Genomic DNA, 25,963 nt, shown 5'->3' on the forward strand with positions numbered 1-25,963 from the left:
CTAGTGTTCATAGTAGCCCCTGGGTATTTGATACTGGTTGAGTTGCTATGATTAGTAACTTGAAACAAATGAGTTACAAAATGAATAGAGACTAGTTGAGGGTGAGGTGACGATGTGTGTTGGAAGTGATTCCAAGGTTGATAAGATCACCATCGCATACTCCCTCTACCTTCGGGATTAGTATTGGAACTAAATAAATGTTATTTGGTGTTTGTGTTGAGCATAAATATGATTGGATCATGTTTATTGCGACACCATTATTCATTTAAGTCAGAGAATAATTGTTGTTCTGTTTACATGAATAAAACCTTCTATGGTCATACATCCAATGTAAATGGTTTATTGAATATTGATCACAGTGATACACATAATATTGATGCCAAAAGATGCAAAGTTAATAATGATAGTGCAACTTATTTGTGGCACTACCGTTTAGGTCATATTGGTGTAAAGCGCATGAAGAAACTCCATGCTGATGGGCTTTTGGAATCACTTGATGCTTGCGAACCATGCCTCATGGGCAATATGACTAAGACTCCATTCTCCAGAACAATGGAGCGAGCCACTGACTTACTGGAAATAATACACACCGATGTATGCGGTCCGATCAGTGTTGAGGCTCGCGGCGGGTATCATTATTTTCTGACCTTCACAGATGATTTGAGAAGATATGTGTGTATCTACTTAATGAAACATAAGTCTGAAACATTTGAAAAGTTAAAAGAATTTTAGAGTTAAGTGGAAAATCATCGTAGCAAGAAATAAAGTTTCCACGATCTAATCACGGAGGCGAATATTTGAGTTACGAGTTTGGTCTTCATTTGAAACAATGTGAAATAGTTTCGCAACTCACGCCACCTGGAACACCATAGCGTAATGGTGTGTCCGAACGTCATAACCGTACTTTATTAGATATGGCGCGATCTATGATGTCTCTTACCGATTTACCACTATCGTTTTGGGGTTATGCATTAGAGACAACTACATTGACGTTAAATAGGGCACCATCTAAATCCGTTGAGACGATAACATATGAACTGTGGTTTAGCAACAAACCTAAGCCGTCGTTTCTTAAAGTTTGGGGCTGCGATGCTTATGTGAAAAAGTTTCAGCCTGATAAGCTCAAACCCAAATTGGATAAGTGCGTCTTCATAGGATACCCAAAAGAAACTGTTGGGTATACATTCTATCACAGATCCGAAGGCAAGATCTTTGTTGCTAAGAGTGGATCCTTTCTAGAGAAGGAGTTTCTCTTGAAAGAAGTGAGTGGGAGGAAAGTATAACTTGATGAGGTAATTGTACCTTCTCCCGAATTGGAAAGTAGTTCATCACAGAAATCAGTTCCAGTGATGCCTACACCAATTAGTGAGGAAGTTAATGATGATGATCATGAAACTTCAGATCAAGCTACTATCGAACCTCGTAGGTCAACCAGAGTACGTTTCGCACCAGAGTGGTATGGTAATCCTGTTCTGGAAGTCATGTTACTAGATGATGACGAACCTATGAACTATGAGGAAGCAATGATGAGCCTAGATTCTGCGAAATGGCTTAAGGCCGTGAAATCTGAGATGGGATCCATGTATGAGAACAAAACATGGACTTTGATTGACTTGCCCGATGATCGGTGAGCCATTCAGAATAAATGGATCTTCAAGAGGAAGACGGACGCTGATAGTAGTGTTACTATCTACAAAGCACGAATTGTCGCAAAAAAAAGGTTTTCAGCAAGTTCAAGGTGTTAAATACGATGAGATTTTCTCACTCGTATCGATGCTGAAAAGTCTACCCGAATCATGTTAGCAGTTGCCGCATTTTATGAAATATGCCAAATGGATATCAAAACTACATTCCTTAATGGATTTATTAAAGAAGAGTTGTATATGATGCAACCAGAAGGTTTTTGTCAATCCTAAAGGTGCTAACAAAGTGTGCGAGCTCCAGCGATCCATCTATGGACTCTTGCAAGCATCTTGGAGTTGGAATATACGCTTTGATGAGTTGATCAAAGCATATAGTTTTATACAGACTTTTGGAGAAGACTATATTTACAAGAAAGTGAGTGGGAGCTCTGTAGCATTTCTGATATTATATGTGGATGACATATTGTTGATCAGAAATGATACTGAATTTCAGGATAGCATAAAAGGATACTTGAATAAGAATTCTTCAATGAAAGACCTCGGTGAAGCTGCTTACATATTGGGCATGAAGATCTATAGAGATAGATCAAGACACTTGATAAATTTTTCAATAAGTACATACCTTGACAAGTTTTTGAAGTAGTTCAAAATGGAACAGTCAAAGAAGGAGTTCTTGCCTGTGTTGCAAGGTGTGAAGTTGAGTAAAGACTCAAAACCCGACCACGGCAGCAAATAGAAAGAGAATGAAAAGTCATTCCCTATGCCTCAGTCATAGGTTCTATAAAGTATGCTATGCTGTGTACCAGACCTATTGTATACCTTAGCATGATTTTGGCAAGGCTGTACAATAGTGATCTAGGAGTAGATCACTAGACAGCGGTCAAAATTATCCTTAGAGGACTAAGGAAATATTTCTCGGTTATGGAGGCGATAAAAGAGTTCGTCGTAAAGAGTTACGTCGATGCAAGATTTTGACACCGATCTAGATGACTCTAAGTCTCGATCTAGATACATATTGAAAGTGGGAGAAATTAGCTAGAGTAGCTCCGTGCAGAGTATTGTAGACATAGAAATTTGCAAAATACTTACGGATTTAAATGTTGCAGATCCATAGACTAAATTTATCTCACAAGCAAAACATGATCACTCTTTGGGTGTTAATCACATAGCGGTGTGAACTAGATTATTGAATCTAGTAAACCCTTTGGGTATTATTCACATGAAGATGTGAACTAATCCCATAAAGATGTGAACTATTGGTGTGAAATCACCTGACGATGTGAACTAGATTACTAACTCTAGTGCAAGTGGGAGACTGAAAGGAAATATGCCCTAGAGGCAATAATAAAGTTGTTATTTATATTTCCTTATATCATGATAAATGTTTATTATTCATGCTAGAATTTTATTAACTAGAAACTTAGTACATGTGTGAATACATAGACAAACAAAGTGTCCCTAGTATGCCTTTACTTGACTAGCTCGTTAATCAATGATGGTTAAGTTTCCTAGCCATAGACATGTGTTGTCATTTGATGAATGGGATCACATCATTAGAGAATGATGTGATGAAAAAGACCCATCCGTTAGCTTAGCACTATGATCGTTTAGTTTATTGCTATTGCTTTCTTCATGACTTATACATGTTCCTTAGACTGAGATTATGCAACTCCCGAATACCGGAGGAACACCTTCTGTGCTATCAAACGTCACAATGTAACTGGGTGATTATAAGGATGCTCTACAGGTGTCTCCGATGGTGTTTGTTGAGTTGGCATAGATCGAGATTAGGATTTTTCACTCCGATTGTTGGAGAGGTATCTCTGGGGCCCACTCGGTAATGCACATCACTATAAGCCTTGCAAGAAATGTGACTAATGACTTAGTTGCAGGATGTTGCATTACAGAACGAGTAAAGATACTTGCCGGTGACGAGATTGAACTAGGTATAATGATATCGATGATCGAATCTCGGGCAAGTAACATACCGATGACAAAGGGAACAACGTATGTTGTTATGCGGTTTGACCGATAAAGATCTTCGTAGAATATGTAGGAGCCAATATGAACATCCAGGTTCCGCTATTGGTTATTGACCGGAGTTGTGTCTCGGTCATGTCTAAATAGTTCTCGAAGCCGTAGGGTCCGCACACTTAACGTTCGATGACAAATTGTATTATGAGTTATGTGATTTGATGTACCGAAGGTTGTTCGGAGTCCCGGATGAGATCACGGACAGGACAAGGAGTCTCGAAATGGTCGAGACGTAAAGATCGATATATTGGAAGGCTATATTCGGACATCGAAAAGGTTCTGAGTGGTTCTGGTATTTTTTGGAGTACCGGAGAGTTACGGGAATTCGCCGGGGGAAGTATTGGGCCTTCATTGGCCTTAGTGGAAAGTAGAGAAGGCCCACAAGGGGAGGCCGCGCGCCCCCCATGGCCTGGTCCTAATTGGATTAGGGAGAGGGCGGCGCCCCCCCCCCTCCTCTTTCCTTCTCCCTCTCCTCTCCTTCCTTCTTCTCCTACTTGGACTAGGAAAGGGGGAAACCTACTCCTACTAGGAGTAGGAATCCCCCCTTTGGGTGCGCCCCTTGTGGCCGGCCCTCCTCCTCCTCCCCTCCTTTATATATGGGGGAGGGGGCACCCCATAGACACACAAGTTGATTTCTTAGCCGTGTGCGGTGCCCCCCTCCATAGATTTCCACCTCGGTCAATTGTCGTAGTGCTTAGGGGAAGCCCTGCGTCGGTAACTTCATCATCATCGTCAACACGCCGTCGTGCTGACGAAACTCTCCTTCGGCCTCAGCTAGATCTAGAGTTGGAGGGACGTCACCGAGCTGAACGTGTGCAGATCACGGAGGTGCCGTGCGTTTGGTACTTGATCGGTTGGATCACGAAGACATTTGACTACATCAACCGCGTTTCATAACACATCCGCTTTCAGTCTACGAGGGTACGTGGACATAGTCTTCCCCTCTCGTTGCTATGCATCTCCTAGATAGATCTTGCATGATCGTAGGAAAATTTTGAAATACTGCGTTCCCCAACAACTTGGTGATGGTGACTAGAGAACTCTGCCAATCACTATCTTATCTGGAAGATTAACTCCCACTTGATTCAAGCAATTGTAGTACCCAGGGATTCTGAGTATATGCTCACTAGCTGAGCTATTCTCCTCCATCTTGTAGGCAAAGTACTTTGTCAGAGGTCTCTACCTCTTAACACGGGCATGAGTCTGAAATACCAATTTCAACTCTTGGAACATCTCATATGCTACATGTCACTCAAAACATTTTTGAAGTCCTGGTTCTAAGCCGTAAAGCATAGTGCACTAAACTATCAAGTAGTCATCATATCGAGCTTGCCAAACATTCATAATGTCTGCATATGCTACTGCAATACTTCTGTCACCTAGCGGTGCATCAAGGACATAATTCTTCTGTGCAGGAATGAGGATAATCCTCAGATCACGGACCTAGTCCGCATCATTGCTACTATCATCTTTGAACTTAGTTTTCTCTAGGATCATATCATAAATAAAACGGGGAAGCTATACGTGAGCTATTGATCTACAACATAGATATGAAAAAACTATCATGTACTAAGTTCATGATAAATTAAAGTTCAATTAATCATATTACTAAAGAACTCCCACTTAGATAGACATCCCTCTAGTCATCTAAATGATCACGTGATCCATAACAACTAAACCATGTCCAATCATCACGTGAGATGGAGTAGTTTTCAATGGTGAACATCACTATGTTGATCATATCTACTATATGATTCATGTTCGACCTTTCGGTCTTAGTGTTCTGAGACCATATCTGCATATATTAGGCTCGTCAAGTTTAACCCGAGTATTCTGCATGTGCAAAACTGGCTTGCACCCATTGTATGTGAACGTAGAGCTTATCACAAGCGATCATCATGTGGTGTCTCGGCACGATGAACTGTAGCAATGGTGCATACTCAGGGAGAACACTTATACCTTGAAATTTAGTGAGGGGTCATCTTATAATGCTACCACCGTACTAAGCAAAATAAGATGCATAAAGGATAAACATCACATGCAATCAAAATATGTGACATGATATGGCCATCATCATCTTGTGCCTTTGATCTCCATCTCCAAAGCACCCTCATGATCTCCATCATCACCGGCTTGATACCTTTATCTCCATCGTAGCATTGTTGTCGTCTCACCAACTATTGCTTCTACGACTATCGGTACTTCTTAGTGATAAAGTAAAGCAATTACATAGTCGGAGGAATATGTATAAGTCATGAAGAAAGCAGTAGCAATAAAACTGAACGATCGTTATGCTAAGCTAACGGATGGGTCTTGTCCATCACATCATTCTCTAATGATGTGATCATGTTCATCAAATGACAACACATGTCCACGGCTAGGAAACTTAACCATCTTTGATTAACGAGCTAGTCAAGTAGAGGCATACAAGGGACACTCTATTTGTCTATGTATTCACACATGTACTAAGTTTCCGGTTTATACAATTCTAGCATGAATAATAAACATTTATCATGATATAAGGAAATATAAATAACATCTTTATTATTGCCTCTAGGGCATATTACCTTCACCGTCATGATCTCCATCGTCACCGGATTGACACCTTGATCTCAATTGTAGCATCGTTGTCGTCTCGCCAACTATTGTTTCTATGACATCGCTACCGCTTAGTGATAAAGTAAAGCAATTACATGGCGATTGCATTTCATACAATAAAGAGACAACCATAAGTCTCCTGCCAGTTGTCGATAACTGTTACAAACATGATCATCTCATACAACAATTTATATCTCATCACGTCTTGACCATATCATATCACAACATGCCATGCAAAAACAAGCTAGACGTCCTCTACTTTGTTGTTGCAAGTTTTGCGTGGCTGCTACGGTCTTCTAGCAAGAACCGTTCTTACCTATGCATCAAAACCATAACGATTTTTCGTCAAGTGTGCTGTTTTAACCTTCAACAAGGACCGGCCGTAGTAAAACTCGATTCAACTAAAGTTGGAGAAGCAGACCCGCCAGCCACCTGTGTTCAAAGCATGTCGGTAGAACAAGTCTCATGAACGCGGTCATGTAATGTCGGTCCGGGCCGCTTCATCCAACAATACCGCCGAATCAAAGTAAGACATTGGTGGTTAGCAGTATGACTATTATCTCCCACAACTCTTTGTGTTCTACTCGTGCATATCATCTACGCATAGACCTGGCTCGGATGCCACTGTTGGGGAACATAGCATGTAATTTCAATTTTTCCCTATGATCACGCAAGATCTATCTAGGAGATGCATAGCAATGAGAGGGGGAGAGTGTGTCCACGTACCCTCGTAGACCGAAAGCGGAAGCATTAGGTTAACGCGGTTGATGTAGTCGAACATCTTCACAATCCAACTGATCCAAGTACCGAACGTACGGCACCACCGTGTTCAGCACACGTTCATCTCGATGACGTCCCTCGAGCTCTCGATCCAGTAGAGGGTTGAGGGAGAGTTCCGACAGCATGATGGCGTGGTGACGGTGATGGTGATGTGATCTGCACAGGGCTTCACCTAAGCACTACGACAATATGACCGGAGGAGTAAACTATGGAGGGGGGCACCACACACGGCTAAGAGATTTCTTGGTGTGTCTTTGGGGTGCCCCCGCCCCTGTATATAAAGGGGAGGAGGATGAGGCCGACAGCCAGGAGGGGCGCGCCATGGGGGAGTCCTACTTGGACTCCTAGTCTAAGTAGGATTCGCTGCCCCTGTCGGTATCAAAACTGGCAGATAACGGGTAGGGGTCCCGAACTGTGCGTCTAGGGTTGAAGGTAACAGGAGACAAGGGACACGATGTTTACCCAAGTTCGGGCCCTCTCTATGGAGGTAATACCCTACTTCCTACTTGATTGATCTTGATGAATATGAGTGTTACAAGAGTTGATCTACCAGGAGATCGTAATGGCTAAAACCCTAGAAGTCTAGCCTATGTGATTATGATTGTCTTCTCTACGGACTAACCCCTCCGGTTTATATAGACACTGGAGGGGACTAGGGTTAAACAAAGTCAGTTAAAGAGAAAGGAATCGTCATATCCGAACACCAAGCTTGCCATCCACGCCAAGGAGTCCCATCCAGACACGGGTGAGAGTCTTCGGTCTTGTATCTTCATAGCACATCAGTCTGCCCCATGTCGAACAGGCCAGACGCCCGAGGATCCCTTAGTCTAGGACTCCCTCAATAACCCCTGAACCAGGCTTCAATGATGAGGTGTCCGGCGCGCAGACTATCTTCGACATTGCAAGACGGGTTCCTCCTCCAAATACTCCAACACAGTCTTCGAACACAATGAACGTGTCCGGATCTGCAAAACAAGTACCACACACCACCACAGAGAGTATAATATTTCACGAGTCCAATCCGCTGACAACTTTTTTGTAACGTGACATCACGTCCCTGCCCGGTTATTATTTTGAACTGTTTTTAGCCTGTCGCTCCATGTTTCGAGACACGGTCTTATTGGCACATCTTGTCGAAGCAGAGATCGTGTCCCCTTATTATGGGATTCTCATCAATACGGGCGTGGGTATCCCAACCATTCTGTTGGCATGATTCCTTAGGAATAGGTAGGTTTTAAGGCCTAGGAGGAGGCGTTCAATATTCATCGCCTTTCTAATGGGGCTACGACCCGGCTTTCTCCTTTACGCCAACCCTTTCCTCAACCTCTCCAACCTCGAGTTCCAGCACCCAAGGTTCAATCTAATTGCTTCGAGCTTCCCAGTCATGTCCGGACCTATCCCTCAAGGCCGGTGGGTGGCTTCCTCTATCACAGAGGAGGATATTGCGAAGCTCCGGGCGGCAAGGTACCTAACCGCGGAAATCCCCCACAGGCTTCCTGCTCAAGGGCAGGTTCTTCCTACTCCCAGATCCGGCGAGAGGGTTGTATTCATCTCCCACTTCCTTCGAGGGCTAGGGTTCGCTCTTCACCCCTTTATTCGAGGGCTCATGTTCTACTACGGGCTGGATTTTCACGATCTACCCCCGGACTCTTTTCTTCTCACCTCGACATTCATCGTCATGCGTGAGGCCTTTCTCCGTATTCCCCCACGCTCAGGCTTATGGCTCAAGACCTTCAATGTGAAGCCGAAGGTGATCGAGGGGAAGCAAGCGGAGTGTGGTGGTGCCACGGTGAGCAAGATCACCAACGCTCTTTGGCTAAAAGGATCCTTCACAGAATCTTCCAACTTATGGCAGCGGGAGTGGTTTTACATCACTGAACCCCGTGGTACCAAGTGGGCAGCTACACATGCGTTCCGATCCGGCCCTCCATTTCAGCTAGCCTCATGGATCAACAAGGGGCTGGACTAGGGATCAATCGACAAAGTGCAGACTCTACAGAGCCGCATCCGGAGTCTCCTTGAGAGGGACACCGATCTCATCGACGTGATTCAAGTAATGTTAGTCCACCGGGTCCTCCCGTGCCAGCCATGGCCCCTCTGTATGTGGGACTTTAATCCGGAAGGACCACGAACCCTTCAGCACTTCTTCGGCACAACGCATAGAGAAATGTGGAACTTATTTTTCCAGACACGAAAACAATGGCCAGACACTACCGAGGACATCGGCCTTGACTGCAACCATCCGGATACCTCGGTAAGCACTTGACTCCCGAACACAAGTTAATTAAATATCATGTAATAAGATACTGAGAAAACCATCTTTTTCCAGGGTTGGACGAAGAAGGGGGAGCGAATTAGGTGTTCGGCCCCTCTTCCCGAAGACTTAGCTAGTCCTGTGCTAACAAGGATGCCGGTCCTGGCACCATTCCAGGTGCCAGTGAAAGAGGACAATGAGGAGAGCAGGAAGGCCAAAGGTGTCCCTCTTCCGAAGATAAAAGAGAAAGAGAAGCTGACATCCTTTCTCCCCATGGTAAGAAAAGGGCCGCCTCCGAAGGTTGGGGGGTAAAGGCTTCTAAGCGAGGTAAGACGCTCCTATTAGGCGGTTCGGGCTCAGAAGACACGTTGCCGCGTAGTTCCTCCGTAAGGATGAGCCTTTAGACGAATCGTAAGTGAACAAGGGTGTTTTAAACATATCCCATTCCTTTTCCTGTTACAAGGGTAACATCTAGAATACATGTTTTGCAGTGCAGCATGCAGTCTTCCTCAACAATCCTCTTCGGGGGATCTTCTTACGGAGATGATGGAAAGCGAGACGCCTCCACAGGATTCCTCGCCCAATAGGGCGGGTGACTTCGATGTGTCGTCCCAGAGGATCTCTCCCGATCAACAAGTGGTGCAGAGGATAATGAATACAACGCCCCAAGGTGAAACTTCGGTCGCCTAGGGTCCGGGGAGTGCGGTCCCTACGGGGACGAACAATAAAGGCCCTGGACTATCCAGTTTACAGCTGGAGACGACTCTAGGGTCAGGCAAACATATCCCTTCAAAGGGAGTCCGTACTCCAACAGCTGCTTCCCAGGGTCCGGAGGCGCCGGATACACTGATGGACATGTTGTGATATTCGTCCGTCTCAGAGGAACATTGTACCTTGATGGGTACGGTGGTTGAGAGGATTATGTCCGCGAAAAGCGGATTGAATGAAGCTTTCACGGGCCTGCTAAGAGGCTTCGAGGTATGTAATGTAATATTTTCGATTGTGCTCTATACAAAAATAGCTCCTGTGTATAGATAGTAGCTCCTAAGACTCTGGTTGACGTCCCAAGGGAGGAAATCAGAGGATCGCAAAAGGTATGCCCAGGAAATTATCTAACTAATTGGAACACATGCTGTTACATCCACGATGACTGCCCATGCTACAGAGGTTGCAGGTCCGGAGCAGAAACTTGATGTGGCGAATGACGACATCATGCTTATTAACAGCGGCTCGACGAGGCGCAAGGTATGTTTTGAGGCGGTCAGTGTATGTCTGTATAATAACATGAGCACAAAGCTAATAATTATATACTGAGACATGCATAACTCCAGATAGTGCTGCCGCGGTGGAGGCCCTTCGGGCTGAACTTGCCCGAACCAAGGAGGAAGCCCGGATGAGTAATGTGGCTGCCAAGAAGGCAGCTGATGAGTTAAAAGCCGAATAGGCTGCTCGGCGCTAGTCCGAGGAGAGACTGTCCACCATGGCTCGCGAGCTAAAGGAAGCCACTGTCCGGTGTGAGTTCCTCGAGAGGGATAACAAAGCCAAAACGGCCGATCTCGACAATGCCTTACAAGAGGCGAGGGAAGCACGATCGGAGTCTAGGGCGGCTTGGGAGGAGATCCGGCAAGCTGGGGAGATAGCGGCCGGTAAGCCCTTCTTATTACAGACTAAATTCGGCGATCCGAAATATGCCCGGTTAATCAAATGTGGAGCTGTCCAGACGCATTCTTGGACTTGCCGAAGAGCGCCTCTGATGCAGCGCAATTTCAACAAGCGCAAGAAGGGTATGCAACTGAGAAGCTTTTCTGGACACAATTCGGCACGCCAAAGCGCCCGCTGTTGCTGAACGAACAGATGGCCCAGTGGGCTGAGCTACACAAGATATCCAGTTCTGCCATGAAGGACGTCGCGGTCCGGCTGTGACCAACTGAGCCAATTCCGAATAGTTATTTCGGTTTGGTGCAGCGACTTATGGATGCGGTGCTGCGTATCGACGCCTTGAAGCGATCGGCGTGCATTGAAGGTGCACGGATGGCCTTTGCCTGTGTCAAGACGTATTGGGCGAAGATGAAGGCCATCGATATTGCAGTGACGAGTCCACCCGAGGCAAGTACAAACACACGCCGGAGCATTATTTTGAAGATTTCCTAGAGGGCGCCCGCTTAATAGAGGTTCAGTGCTAAAAGGATATGGTCTTCGAGTGAATGTGCCAAAATTGTAAAAACGATATTATGATATTTTAAGGCTATGCCTAAAGGTTTTGGCTCCTCCTGTGCGGCCATTTTTGTATAATCTGAAAGTTTTCCAGTCGTCGGCTTCAGCCCCCTCGCATAAAATACGAGGATATTCGGAAAATCACTTGATCACTCTTGACCCAACGTCTTGGTCCGTGAAGGAGGTGTCAAATACGGCGAACTAGGCAATCAGACTATAGGGCTTTAACACTTTCACTTAGCCATAGGAGTTTGACGATGGGTCTATGATATAGCCCCTGGTATGTACGCAGCTATCCGAATACGGTGCGTTGCATAGATGACCGGAAGAACGGTCCTTCGTGTAATACGGGAGGAATCGCGAAAGATTCTGATAAGTCATCAAGTGGTTGACCAGCTCTCGCCGCATCATGACAGTCAGTTTTCGGATTTCTCTACTGAGGTGCTCATCCGGATAAACCGGGACACAATCACAGTAGTTCTCCCTTTACTATCCTAGCCGATAGAGCGGAACGTAAGGTAGTAAGCACAGGAGCTGGGCAACCCAAATATTGACCAAAGACATGATTCGGAGCTGATGCATATAAGGCCAAACTCATGACGCCGAAGTGTGCTATAAAGCTATTCGGACTTGCCGGCAATTTATTTGTTCCCATATTGAGCCCCTGGCAATTTGTGCCGAGGTGCGTGTGTGAAACAACCGAAGAAGCAAAATTCAGTTCTTTTAGAAAAAGTGAATACTAAATACGGATTATGTTCATTGGAACCTGATTGATATGTCAATTGCCATTTTACAAATAATAACTCCACGACTGAGGCTATTTGACATGCCGGTGGTCGAAGGCTGAGGGAGAAGGCAATTTACAGGTTCTAAATAGAGAGTGCGGTCTACTAAGAATTACTTCGACCTCCTGTCGCACGTCTGCGCCGCCTTGCCTCGGTAAAGGACTCCTTAACAGGAATAGCCTTTGGCTTGGTGAACGAAGCCAAACTCTGAAAGAGTCCGTGAGATGACCAGTCTTTGAGCCACCTATGGTAAAAGATAAAAAATAGTTAGAAAAGAAAAGAAAAGGAGGCTATGGGAGAGCCTGTAGGTCTGTCTGCATTGTGCCTTTGCCGATGACCAGGGTATTCTAAGTACATCATTATGTACGCGTGGTACCAACTTCACGGGTATATGAGGCGAACGATAGAGGCCGAACTGCTAATCCAGCTCTGAGATTGATCGGCCCCATTTAATAGAGGCCGGCGGCTTAATGGCCGATAAGATATGCGGCTTGATGAGGCCGCTTGGTACTTCGACCGTGGTAGCCGTAGTATGACCCTCCGTATGGAGGGAGTGTTCCGTATTTCCATTTATTGTTATGACACCGCGTGGACCGGACATCTTAAGTTTTGCGCGGGCGTAGAGTGGGAGCGCATTAAAACAAGCAAAAGCGGTACGCCCCAGTAGTGCATGGTAGCTACTTCGGAACGGGACAATATCAAAGGTCAAGCCTACACTTCGGAAGTTGTTCGGCGAACCGAAAATGACTTCCAATGTGACGGAGCCCCTACAGTGACCTTCTATGCCGAGTACTGCTCCCTTGAGGGTAGTTATGGTGGGCTTGATTCTTGAAGGATCGATGCCCATTTTGCGGACAATGTCTTGGTAGAGTAGATTAAGGCTACTGTCGCCATCCATAAGGACTTTCGTGAGATCAAACCCATCGATAATTGGATCGACGATCAGAGCCGCCGAACCTTCGGGACGGATATGGCGAAATTTTGGGAGGGGACGGCTCTATGGCGTATGCGTCCCGTAGTGCACGCCTGCGCTCCCCTGTAGGGATGTGCGTCACGTATACCATGTTTACGGTTTTTACTTCGGGGGGAAATTGTTTCTGGCCCCCGTTATTCGGCTGGCGAGTCTCTTCGTCATCGCTATCACTGGGCGGCCCCTTCCCCTTGTATTCGACATTAAGCTTGCCAGCTTGTTTGAAGACCCAACAACTTCTATTGGTGTGAGTAGCTGGTTTATCGGCGGTGCAATGAATCTGGCAGGGCCGATCTAGTATTTTGTCTAGATTAGATGGCCCATCTCTATTTGCCTTGAATGGCTTTTTCCGTTGACCGGGTTTGGAGCCGCTAAATCCGGCGTTGACCGCCATGTCTTGCGTTCTTTCATTATTATTGCGACGCTTGTGTTTATTACGTCGTGGCTTGCCGTTGCCGTCTCGGACTTCGGAAGTGCCCGGATTCCTAGTGTTGTTGCTTCTACGAGCGAGCCAGATGTCTTACCCATGCAAAAGCGGGTCATTAGAGTGGTAAGGGCTGCCATGGATTTTGGTTTTTCTTGACCGAGTTGGCGGGCGAGCCACTCATCCTGGACGCTGTGTTTGAAGGCCGCAAGGGCTTCGGCATCCGGGCAATTGACAATTTGGTTCTTTTTAATTAGGAACCTAGTCCAGAGCTTCATGGCTGACTCTCCGGGCTGCTGGATGATGTGACTTAAGTCATCGACATCTGGTGGCCATACATATGTACCTTGGAAGTTATCGCAAAAGGCGTCTTCCAGGTCTTCCCAGCTGCCAACGGAGTTCTATGGAAGGCTGCTTAGCCAGTGCCGCACTGGTCTCTTTAGTTTTAATGGGAGGTATTTGATGGCATGGAGATCATCACCGCGATCCATGTGGATATGGAGAAGAAAATCTTCAATCCATACCGCGGGACCTGTTGTTCCATCGTATGATTCGATATTCATGGGTTTAAACCCTTCTGGGAATTCATGCTGCATTACTTCATCAGTGAAGCAAAGAGGGTGTGCGGCGCCACTAAATTGGGCCACATTGCGACGTAGCTCAGATGGAGTCCATCTGCGGCATTCAGCCCGTGCATGATTAGGCTTGTCACGTCCGAATAGATAGCCGTCGTCGCGTGTTGAGGCACCCCCCGCGATTCATAGATCGATCTGCTTTCTCCTGCTCTACTGTCCAGGTCCTGCAGAAGGTCATATGTATATGCCCGAGCTATTTTATCCCAGCCTTTATAGCGAGGTAGTACAGGCTGGTGTTCGTCTTGATTTGCCGCTTTGTCCCGGCCACGTGATGGTCGGTCAGCTGCATTGTGCACTGATGGTACGGGCTCCAACGCCTCGTCATTGAATTGAGGTAGTAATTTGCGCTTCGGGTAACTTTTGAGTGGTCGCTCGAGGCCGTATTCCTCGGCTGCCAGGACATTAGTCCATCTATCATTGAGCAGATCTTGATCAGCTTGAAGCTGTTGCTGCTTCTTTTTCAGGCTCCTTGTAGTGGCTATTAGCCGGCGCTTAAAGTGCTCCTGCTCGAGAGGTTCCTTAGGCATGATAAAATCCTCGTTGCCGAGGCTCACCTCCTCCTCGGAGAGTGGGAGATAGTTACTGTCGTCCGAGTCTTCATGTACGGCCTGTTCATCAGGGCTGACTCGCACATTTTCCCATTTTTCCTATTCGGAAGTTGGCTCAACGGGGTCTTCATTGTCTCCGGCATCGTCTAGAGTATTGTTTCCTCCTGTGCCGGTATTGCTGTCTTTTTCACGGCGTGACTTAGAGCGGCGCTGCTGTCGTCGACGCTTTGGCTGTATCTCCGGAGGTTTATCTTCCACTGGCTCTTCTTTGTCATCGCCGTTAACTTCTTTGGGTGTGTCCACCATGTATATGTCGTAGGAGGAGGTGGCCGTCCAGCGCCCGGTAAATGGCGGGTTTTGGGCCTGCTCCTCTTCGGCATTGTCGTCCATACCGTCGATGTCTCCGGAGTCGTAGTCGAGCATGTCGGTTAGATCTTCGACAGTGGCTATTGAGTGGGGGTTGGTGGGAAGCGAAATTCCCCATCATCAGCCCCCAGTTCAAATCGTATATAATTCGGTTGTCAGTCCCCTACTAAAGAGAGGGTTTTTAATGAGTTTAGCATATTGCCTAAAGGTGAGTGCCAGAAGATGTCCGCGGAACTGAATTCGACGATCGGCGCCTGGTAAGGTTTGGCGGACGCGGATGCATGTAGTTCGGAACTAGTGACCAGAGATAAATCCGGGGGTCTAATGACGTGGACCCCGCTCGAAGTTGGGTCTGTGTGCGGCTCCAACACCGATGAGTCTGCGACTTCCATGGCGGGGTTAAGCTTCCCGTCTTCGGATGGCACAAACTGCTCCGGATCTAGGGCCAGAGCGTTTACAGGCACAATCTCCTGGTTATGGTCCGATGACAGATTTAGGACATGTTCATCGCGGTGGCAGGGAGCGGCTGCCATGGGCTCAAATCCGTCGAAGATCAAGTCTCCGCGGATATCAGTGACGTAGTTCAAGCTTCCAAACCTGACCTGACGGCCAGGGGCGTAGCTGTCGATCTGCTCTAGATGGCCAAGCGAGTTGGCCCGCAGTGCGAAGCCGCCAAATACGAAGATCTGGCCAGGAAGAAAGACATCCCCCCGGACAGCGTTGTTGTAGATGATGGATGGGGCCATCGAACCTTCTGATGACAGCACAGCGGAACTCTTAATGAAAGCACCAATGTCGGTGTCAAAACCGGCGGATCTCAGGTAAGGGGTCCCGAACTATGCATCTAGGGTTGACGGTAACAGGAGACAGGGGACACGATGTTTACCCAGGTTCGGGCCCTCTCTATGGAGGTAATACCCTACTTCCTACTTGATTGATCTTGATGAATATGAGTGTTACAAGAGTTGATCTACCACGAGATCGTAATGGCTAAAACCCTAGAAGTCTAGCCTATGTGATTATGATTGTCTTCTCTACGGACTAACCCCTCTGGTTTATATAGACACCGGAGGGGACTAGGGTTATACAAAGTCGGTTACAAAGAAAGGAATCGTCATATCCGAACGCCAAGCTTGCCATCCACGCCAAGGAGAGTCCCATCCAGACATGGGTGAGAGTCTTCGGTCTTGTATCTTCATAGCCCATCAGTCTGGCCCATGTCCAACAGGCTGGACGCCCGAGGACCCCTTAGTCTAGGACTCCCTCAGCTCCCCCTTTTCCTCTCTCCACCAGAGGGAATAGGAAGGAGAGGGAGAGGGAAAGGGAAGGGGGGCGTCGCCCCCTCCTCCTTGTCCTATTTGTACTCCCTAGGAGGGGAGCGTGCGGCCACCCCCGTGGGCTTCCCTCTCTCTCCCTTAGGCCCATGTTGGCCCAACGCTTCCCTGGGGGGTTCCGGTAACCCCTCGATACTCTGGAAAAATACCCGAATCACTCGGAACCATTCCGATGTCTAATATAACCTTACAATATATGAATCTTTACCTCTCGACCATTTCGAGACTCCTCGTCATGTCCGTGATATCATCCGGGACTCCGAACAAACTTCGGTCACCAAAACTCATAACTCATAATACAAATCGTCATCGAACGTTAAGCGTGCGGACCCTACGGGTTCGAGAACTATGTAGACATGACCAAGACACATCTCTCGTCAATAGCCAATAGCGGAACCTGGATGTTCATATTGGCTCCTACATATTCTACGAAGATCTTTATCGGTCAAACTGCATAACAACATATGTCATTTCCTTTGTCATCGGTATGTTACTTGCCCGAGATTCGATCGTTGGTATCATCATACCTAGTTCAATCTCGTTACCGGCAAGTCTCTTTACTCGTTCTATAATGCATCATCCTGCAACTAACTCATTAGTCACATTGCTTGCAAGGCTTATAGTGATGTGCATTACCGAGAGGGCCCAGAGTTACCTCTCCGATACACTGAGTGAAAAATCCTAATCTCGATCTATGCCAACTCAACAAACACCTTCGGAGACACCTGTAGAGCATCTTTATAATCACCCAGTTATGTTGTGACGTTTGATAGCACACAAGGTGTTCCTTCGGTATTCGGGAGTTGCATAATTTCATAGTCAGAGTCATGAAGAAAGCAATAACAATAAAACTAGATAATCATAATGCTAAGCTAACAGATGGATCTTGTTCATCACATCATTCTATAATGATGTGACCCCGTTGATCAAATGACAACACATGTCTATGGTCAAGAAACTTAACCATCGTTGATTAACGAGCTAGTCAAGTAGAGGCATAGTAGGGACACTCTGTTTGTCTATGTATTCACACATGTACTAAGTTTCCGGTTAATGCAATTCTAGCATAAATAATAAACATTTATCATGATATAAAGAATCTAAATAACATCTTTATTATTGCCTCTAGGGCATATTTCCTTTACTTTGTCTCCCTCCAAAGTACTTAGGATCTTCGATATAACGCATCTTGCGTCTAATAGATCCCCGACGCACAAGGCAACCATAACTATGCAGACCATTTAGTGTGTACTGTAGCGACCACATACTGTGGGGAACGAACCAGTGCAACGACCATGCATTGTAGGAGCCTAGTAGCTCCATCGAATTGAACACTGTAGTGCCCCCCACACTATACTAATACGGTTTTTAGTCGGTTTTGAAAATTAAATTTTTTAAAATGATTATTTTGTTATCAAAGCAAATATTTATTGAAAAATGAACATTTTTTTTGAAAAATACGAATCTTTTTGAAACTTTGAACATTTTTTGAAAATATGATTTTTCTGAAAATTCTTAAACATTATAAATTTCTGATTAAAAAACAGGAACCTCTTTTGAAATTCCAAACAATTTTGAGACCACGTAATTTTGTTGAAAACATGAATTTTGAATTTGTGAATAAATTTTAGAGTAGGGAAGTTTTTTTGAATTTCCAAACAAAAAAACACAAACATTTCTTTAAAACCCCAAAATAGTTTTTGGAATTCTGAACATGTTTTAAAAAAGGAAATTCTTTGAGAAGAGAAAAAACAGGCAAATGAAAAAGAACAAAGAAAAATAGAAACAAAAACCGAAAAAGAACTAAAAAGTAAGGAAAACAGTAGAAAAAGATTAAACTGGCTCAGGAACCTTTTAAAAGGTTCCCAAACCGGTTGGCTGCTACTGTGCAATACGCTCAAAGCGGGCCGGTTCATTGCTAGGAACCAGCGTCGATGGGGAGGCGCACTGCCGGGCCTGGTCCATGTGCTGGTCGAAATGGTGCAGCCCATGTATAGAGGCTAGCATAAGGTCGCTGGTGTTTCTGATTGGCTCACAATGAAGTAGTTCGCTGGTGGAGCCACGTGGATCGCCTCCTGAGAGCATCTTTATCCATTGGCCTCTCAGGGGGTGTCTAAAAGCGCCGTCTGGGGGTGAGCCGGCGTAAAAAATGGCCCTGACGGCGAGTCGGTCCCCAGCAGTCGGCCCCCAGGGCCGCCTCCAGGCGCGTATTAAAATAAAAAAGAAGGACCGTTCCGCGAAGTTATGATTAAAACTAGTTAAATTTCGTTCAAACATGGCAAATTTCGGTAAAATTCACGCATTTTTATTACATTAACCTAATTAAAAAAGAAAGGGGCTGAAGTCGTCGACGCCGTCGCCGCCATTGTCGTCGTCGGCCTTCTCCTCCTTGACGCGGTTGCCCCTGCTGGACCCCTGCCCGGCGTCGCCATGGCAGATTGGCGGCGGCGCGTCGTCGTCGTCGTCGCTGTCGCATAAGACGACGACCCCGTCTTCATTGCGGCCGCGTCGGCGCTCCTCGAAGCGGCGCAGGGCGGCGCGCTGACGCTCCTTCTCCTTCTCCCGGCGCGCCTTCTCCATCGCAATGAAGTCCTGGCGCGCCCATTCTAGGGTCGCGTCGTCGTCGTCGAACTCCGCCTTCACCGGCGCCAGCCCCGGCTCCGTCTTCACCGGCGCCAGCCCCGGCTCCATCTTTGGCTTGACGAAGCGCGGAGAAGCCGACGAGGAGAAGGCGCACCGGCCGCCCTCGTTGATGACGATGCCGACGCTGCGAGTGCGCCGACCGATTGGCGTCTCCGCCGCGGGCTCGGCCTTGACGCCGAGAAGCGCCAGAGAACCGGAGGAGTGGGAAGATGAGCGAGAGGAGGAAGACGGGGAGGAGGCGAACCTCCTTGGCGCCCATGCGCGTTGGTGTTGCGACGGGGCGGCCCCCGTCGCAGGATAGGTCAACGGCTGGTTGTTGCCGCCGTCGAGGTACGCCAGCACGCCATCCAGCGTGCAGCCGGGGACGCCCCACCACAGCTGGCGCCCCTTGCTGTTCTTCACGCCGCCGACCACCGACGCGCCGTTGGTGGACGACAGGCGCTGCTGCTGGCGGCGCTGGAAGTACGCCGCCCAAGCCGCGTGATTGCCGGCGGCGTACTGGGGGAGGGAGCGCTCGTCGTCGGTCAGGAAGGTGCGCGCGACCTCGACCTCCTCGGCGAAGTACCTGGGCTTCGCCACGGCGTCGGGTAACGGGGGAACGGGCACTCCCCCGTCGCTGAGCCGCCACCCCGTCGGCCCGGCGCGCATGTCCGGCGGCGCCGAGATGTTCGCCTGGAACAGGAGCCAGGACTCCTGTTCGCGGAGCGAACGGCGGCCGAAGCCGTTCGCCGCCGCCTTGTCTCCGGGGAAGCGCTCTGCCATGGCGACGGGCTCGGCGGTGGTAGAGAGGGAGAGAGAGGGGCTGCCGGTGGCGCTCGGGAGAGGAAGACGGAGACGGAGAGAGAGGGGCTGGGCGGCGGCGAGGGGCGAGTCTGGTGTGGGCACAGGCGACTGAGAGACCGCCGGCTTTTATAGCCCCTCCGCGCCCGTGTGTACGTGTGCGAGGAGGGGAGGCGTCGGCGCGCTGTCCCGTGACGCGCCGCCTGTGAGGAATCAATGGCAAGGCTGACCGGCGGCAGCCTTGCCATTGATTCCCCGCGGGAACCGAGGCAGTTGGGGGAAAGACGAGCCGCCGTGTCCCTGACGCGGCTGGGCCGTGGCTTTTTCGCGCCAAAACAGTTTGCCCCGGCACCCCCGGGCGCCCCAGCGCCGGGTTCGGCCTAAGTCCGCCGGCGCTGATTTCGGCCCAGACCGATGAAAATCGGACTCCTGAAACGTGATTGGGCTGTTTTTTCAACGCCGGCGCAAAAAAAAATGCTTGGAAAATCTTTCTAGGGGTGCGGCTGGAGATGCCCTGAGTCCTGATCGCGAGAACCAATCGCGGTCGCCTGAACACGCGCAGGCACACAAAATCCGCACGCGCTGACTCACATCCCATCCCACACTCTCGTCTGTCTAAGTTTTAACACACTGCAGTACTGCAGCCGACGGACGCCCCACACTCGTCTCCATCGTCTAGGGTTTCGCCTTGCCAAAAGGCCCAAAACTGCGCCGCCGAAAATATGCCCTCCAACGCCGGTGACGCCTGCCGCAACACCCAGCTGGGAAGCGGCGACGCCGCGGATCTCGTGCGCCTTCCCCGTATCGGGCGCTGCGAGGCCGGCTTCGACGCGGCCGCGCGCGAGGAGAAGGCCGCTGCCGACCGGGTCGAGCCTGAAGGTACCTCGCTCGGCCGCCTGAGGCCGAAGGACGTCGACGATGCAGAGGGTTCTGCACGCCGGACAATCACGGAACTCGCCGAAGTTGTCGCGCTGCAGTCGGCATCGGATGGATGCATGGAGGAGGAGGTTCCGATCAACAAGAGGAAATCCGATTTGGTGGAAGGAATCCATGTTAGCGACGGTGAAACTGTCGTCGCAGCACCACCGGCCAAGATCTGGAGGACTAGCCACAAGACGAAAGTGGCCACAGGAGGCAGCCGCGGTCGCGGCCGTGGTCCTCGTCGTGGTCGTGGACGCGGACGCGGACGAAGCTCTGCAGGTGAGTCCGCGCAGGATTCTTCGTCCTCACAAGGCAACAGGTGATGGCTGATTGCACCCTCTCCTCCGGTGCCTAACAGGCGCCTGTTTACAGCGCCACCTCCTTCTCCGGTGGCTGACGACGGCCATCTCCAAGTTGAAACTAGTTCGGAAGACGAAAGCAGTGAAGGAAGTTTGGAACCGGACGAAGTAGACGTCACAGCATTGTATCTGCTCGCTAGTGCTTCTGAGATGGTCGCTAACGATAGTGATGGTGATACAAGAAATAATGTTGTTCTTCCTGAGAGGATAACTAGGAAGGACGTCAACATCCATGGTGAAGGGACTTCACAAGAAGGTGGAGCTAGAAACTGCACAGGAGGTACACTCTAGAATACAGTGGTTAAATATTCGTAATTATGCAAATGCTCACAGTTACATATATATACTCCTCCTTTGTTCTTCACTACTAGGAGCATACCGGGAGATAATTAAGCTGGAAACACCAAAGGAAAGAGAATTTTTATTTTTAATTAAAAAAGCTGCCAGTTAACGAGCTGCCCAGAGAGCCCGATAATTAAGCATTTTTAATTAAGAACAAAAATTATCGAACTTCCGGGGAGACCGATAATTAAGCTTTTTTAATTAAGAACAAAAATTATCAAGGAGCTTCCCGGGGAGCCCTTTAATAAGTTAATGGGCAGCTCGTACAAACTAGAGTTTTTATTTTATTTTATATTATGAGAAGTACATTTGTTGTTTGTGGTTGTTAATTAAGAACAAAATGATAGATTGATATTAATAAAGAGATATAATATACAAACATGATTCTGAGTATTACGTTCACACATACTTTTTTTGTGAAAACCTTTGCACATACCTTTTATCAAGTAATCTGCACTAAGTAGAATTATCATCAATGTTGTTTCCTAGAAACTTTGCATTAGTTAAATTCTGAAAATGATTTTGTTAGACATATTAGGCTAATTTATTTGATGGTTTCCATATTGTCACATGTTCTGTAGTGGGATTATTTTCTATTTTGAGGGTGGGATTATGTTCTTGGTATCATAAAAGCCTTGCCGTATGAATGCAATCTTGGGAGCTATAATATATTTTGAAAACAAAATTGTTTCACACTAGTTGGTGGAGTGTATGGAGGTGTGCAGATGTGAATACATCCACCATGAGGCCAACCCGATCCGCTCGGTGTTGGATCATGTTTTTGCTACTTCGTCTTGGGACATGCTTTTTCCTCTAGATTCTCTCTCTGCCATGCCCCATGTTGAGTCAGACCACTCCCCCCCTCATCTTGGGTTTGGGCGTATCCTTCACGGTTATTTCTTCTAGATTCCAGTTCAACGCTTCTCGGCTTTTGGTTGATGGTTTTTTTGATATGGTCTCGGCGAAGATCTCCTCTCTCCTTAATTCGAGGTCTTTTGGCCCAATGGACGACTAACACTTCTGCTCTTACCAACTTCGGAAATTCCTCAAAGGCTGGGGCCGTAACCGCGTGACTGATGCTCTCAAACGCAAGCGTGACCTGTTGAGGCAGGTCTCGTCCTTAGATGTAGAGGCCGATTCGTCCGGGCTCTCGGCTGCTGGCTGGCAATATCGTTATGAGCTTGAGGACTCTCTCATGCAACTACACAAGCATGCTGAGGTCTATTGGAAGCAACGTGGCACCATTAGTTGGACTCTGAAAGGGGATTCCCCAACTGCGTATTTTTTGCTATTGCCAATGGCCATCGTCGTAGATGTTCTATTGATAGTTTGGTTTGTTAGGGTTGTTGACCCTCGCCTGATTATGGATCACATCCTCAATTTATTTTCTGATCTGCTAGCGGCCAGGCCGGCCTCGGGTTTCATTTTCTCCCCCAATCTTTGGGCCCAGGATAGGCGGGTTTTGGACGAAGAGAACGTGGCTCTTTCGATTCCCCTCTCAGTTGAAGAGATTGAGATGGCCATCAATTCAACTAATGTGAACTCGGCCTTGGAATTTTCTCCGTCACGTCCGTTGGTTTGTGTTATTATTCAAGGTTTTTTTATCTTGGTACTATGGACATTTCACACCTTAATTATGCCATCCTTTCCCTTATTCCCAAAGTTAAGGGTGCTGAGTCTATTTCTCAGTTTCGGCCCATTTCCCTGATTAACAACTTCGCCAAGTTCCCTGCTAAAGGGCTGGCGACGAGGCTGTCGCCTGTGGCCCATCGTATTGTTAACCCTTCCCAATCCGCTTTCATAAAAGGTAGATTTATTTTCGATGGTGTCCTTTTTTCTGCATGAGATTGTCCATGACCCTAGGATGAGAGGTACCAGAGCGATTTATTCTCAAGCTTGACTTTGAGAAAGCCTATGACTCAGTTTGCTGGGGTTTTCTCCGTCACGTCCTTTTTGCTAAGGGATTTGACTCCGGTATTGTCCATCGATTGATGCAGTTGTCTCTGGTGGTCATGCAGCGGTGGCTATCAATGGCTCGGTTAGAAAATTCTTCGCCAATGGTCGTGGCCTTTGGCAAGGCGATCCGGCTTCGCCTATTCTGTTTAACTTTGTTGCAGATGCAATATCGTGTATGCTCGACCGACCGGCCTCATCCAGAAACATCTCCCCTGTCATTTCCCACCTCCTTCCCCGCGGTATCTCTCACCTCCAATATGAGGATGACATGATTATTCTAGTGGAGTTGAACAACTCCTGTATTGCTAACCTTAAGTTTATCCTGCTCTTCTTCGAAGCCTTGTCAGGGCTCAAAATCAACTTTTCTAAGAGCAAGGTAATTGTTACGGGAGTTGACGAGGCCGAAGCGTTGCGGGTTTCCCAACTTCTTAACTGTTCTCTGGGGGCTTTTCCCTTCAAATACTTGGGGCTCTCTATCTCTCCTTTCCGTCTATGTGCCAAGGAGGTCAAACCTTTGGTTTCTAAGGTAGGAAATAGAGTTCTACCGTGGTGTGGTAGATATAACACCTTTGCTGGCAAAGTTTCTCTTATTAATGCCTGCCTTTCCTCCCTCCCTATGTTCACTATGGGCTCTTTTTTAACTTTCTAAAGGCACTCATGCGGGCCTGGACAAACATAGAAGGGCCTTTTTCTGGAACTCTACGGATAATAAACGAAAATACAGATTTTGTTAAGTGGGATATCGTTTACAGAACAAGAAGCCTTGGGGGGCTTGGGATTTTGAACACCCAGGTGATGAACGGTTGCCTCATCATCAAATGGTGGTGGAGGATTATGACCGTGACTCCCGGCACTCTTTGGTCCGATATTCTCAAAGCTAGATATTCCTAGCTGGTAGCCCCATGTTCGCCTCGGCGTCAGATGGCTCGCAATTTTGGAAAGCTCTAGTCAAGGTTAGGGATGTGTTTCGCCAACATGTTAAATTCGTGCTCAAGAACGGTGCCTCTACTCACTTTTGGTTGGATTGGTGGTCTGGAGACACCCCCCTTGCGACCTCCTTTCTGGTTCTGTTTTCTTATTGTTCTATTCCGGAGATCTCAATCTCTGAGCTCTCTCGTAATAACTGGGACTTGGGTTTGCGAAGATCCCTTTATCTTGAAGAGTTGGGGTATTGGCACCGCCTTGCTGCTCTGTTCCTTGTTCTCTCGGAGGAGGTGGACTCCGTTTCCTGGCCTCACACTGCGTTTGGGAAGTTTTCGGTCAAATCGTTGTATGCTAGGCTTATTTATGAAAATCCTTCCACCAAGTTTAAGAAATTCTGGGCGGCCAGGATCCCCCCGAAGATCAAAGTCTTTCTCTGGCAAGCCTTTAGGGCCCGACTGCCTTCTGCTGATCAGATTCAGAAGCAGAACGTTCCTGGTTCTTCCTTTTGTGCTTTATGTTCTACCATAGAAGACACTAATCACATTTTCTTCCACTTCCACTGTGTTTTGGCCAAGCTGGTTTGGGGGTGTGTTCGTTCTTGGTTGAACACCTCTTGGGCCCCTGGTTCCTTCTCGGACGTTCGTTTGTTGACGGCCAATTTACAGGACCAATCTAGGAGGCTGTTTTGGATTGGGCTGGGTGCTCTTTGCTGGGCGCTATGGACTACTAGAAAAAAATTCACTATTGAGGGTGTTTTTCCTAATAAGCCTGCTGATGTCCTGTTTTAAATGTGTATTTTCCTGCAGTAGTGGAAATTATTGATTAAATTGGTGGACTGTGACAGTATGGAGGTGCCGATCAACAAAGTGCGGGCGTCTGCAAACTTGATGTCATCTCCATCCGTTGGCGCTTCGTCATAGCTGCTGGGGCTTCTGAGTGCGTAAGTGATGGCCTGCGTGCTCCATTTGTATTAATCGGGCCTGCGTGCCGCTGTACTGTACTGATGTTCTCTTGTTCTCTTGCCCTGTGTTGGATGGCTCGTTGACTATGGTTGGCTTGCGTGGTCTATGTTGTTTGTTGCTACTCTTCCGTATGGCTTTATCTATAAAGTCGGTCATATGCCTTTTCTCTAAAAGAATCTGAATTCTCCATTTATGCACGCAAGGGAATCTATTTGGTAGGAAGGTAATTTTTGCGATGAGTTAATATATACCCAACTCATGAGAAATGTAGATGTCCGTACAAAAGTCTGCTCAGTCTTATTATGTGTGTGGGGGTATGGGTACCTGGATGAGTTATTCCTCGTTTTTTTTCAAATGGTCAACCAAGGGGGGGGGGGGGGGGGGGGCTCCTCACCTGAATATATTTTAAAAAAGAGTTTACAGGGGTCACATAATTCCTTGTATTAGAAAAGCACGGAAAGCCATAAAATATACCTACAGAAGACCGTACG

At 47.5% G+C, this 25,963-nt stretch overlaps 1 protein-coding gene across 2 annotated transcripts; it reads left to right on the forward strand.

The window, feature by feature from the left end:
* Window positions 1-20,633: 20,633 nt before the first annotated feature.
* LOC147985415 (uncharacterized) lies at window positions 20,634-25,573 on the forward strand. 2 transcript variants are annotated; one of them, XM_087539881.1, is made up of 3 exons: window positions 20,634-21,208; window positions 21,302-21,568; window positions 25,317-25,573. In XM_087539881.1, exons 1-3 carry the CDS (start codon window positions 20,731-20,733, stop codon window positions 25,334-25,336), a joined length of 765 nt encoding a protein of 254 aa, XP_087396007.1. In that variant the 5' UTR covers window positions 20,634-20,730; the 3' UTR covers window positions 25,337-25,573. The 2 variants fall into 2 exon arrangements, with proteins under 2 accessions (XP_087396007.1, XP_087396006.1); XM_087539880.1 differs by having other exon boundaries at window positions 25,355-25,573.
* The last annotated feature ends 390 nt before the right edge of the window (window positions 25,574-25,963 follow it).

Source organism: Triticum urartu, chromosome 2A (genome assembly GCF_056163025.1).
Source record: "Triticum urartu cultivar PI428250 chromosome 2A, HENAU_Tu73, whole genome shotgun sequence".
In the NCBI taxonomy this organism is placed as follows: Eukaryota; Viridiplantae; Streptophyta; class Magnoliopsida; order Poales; family Poaceae; genus Triticum; species Triticum urartu.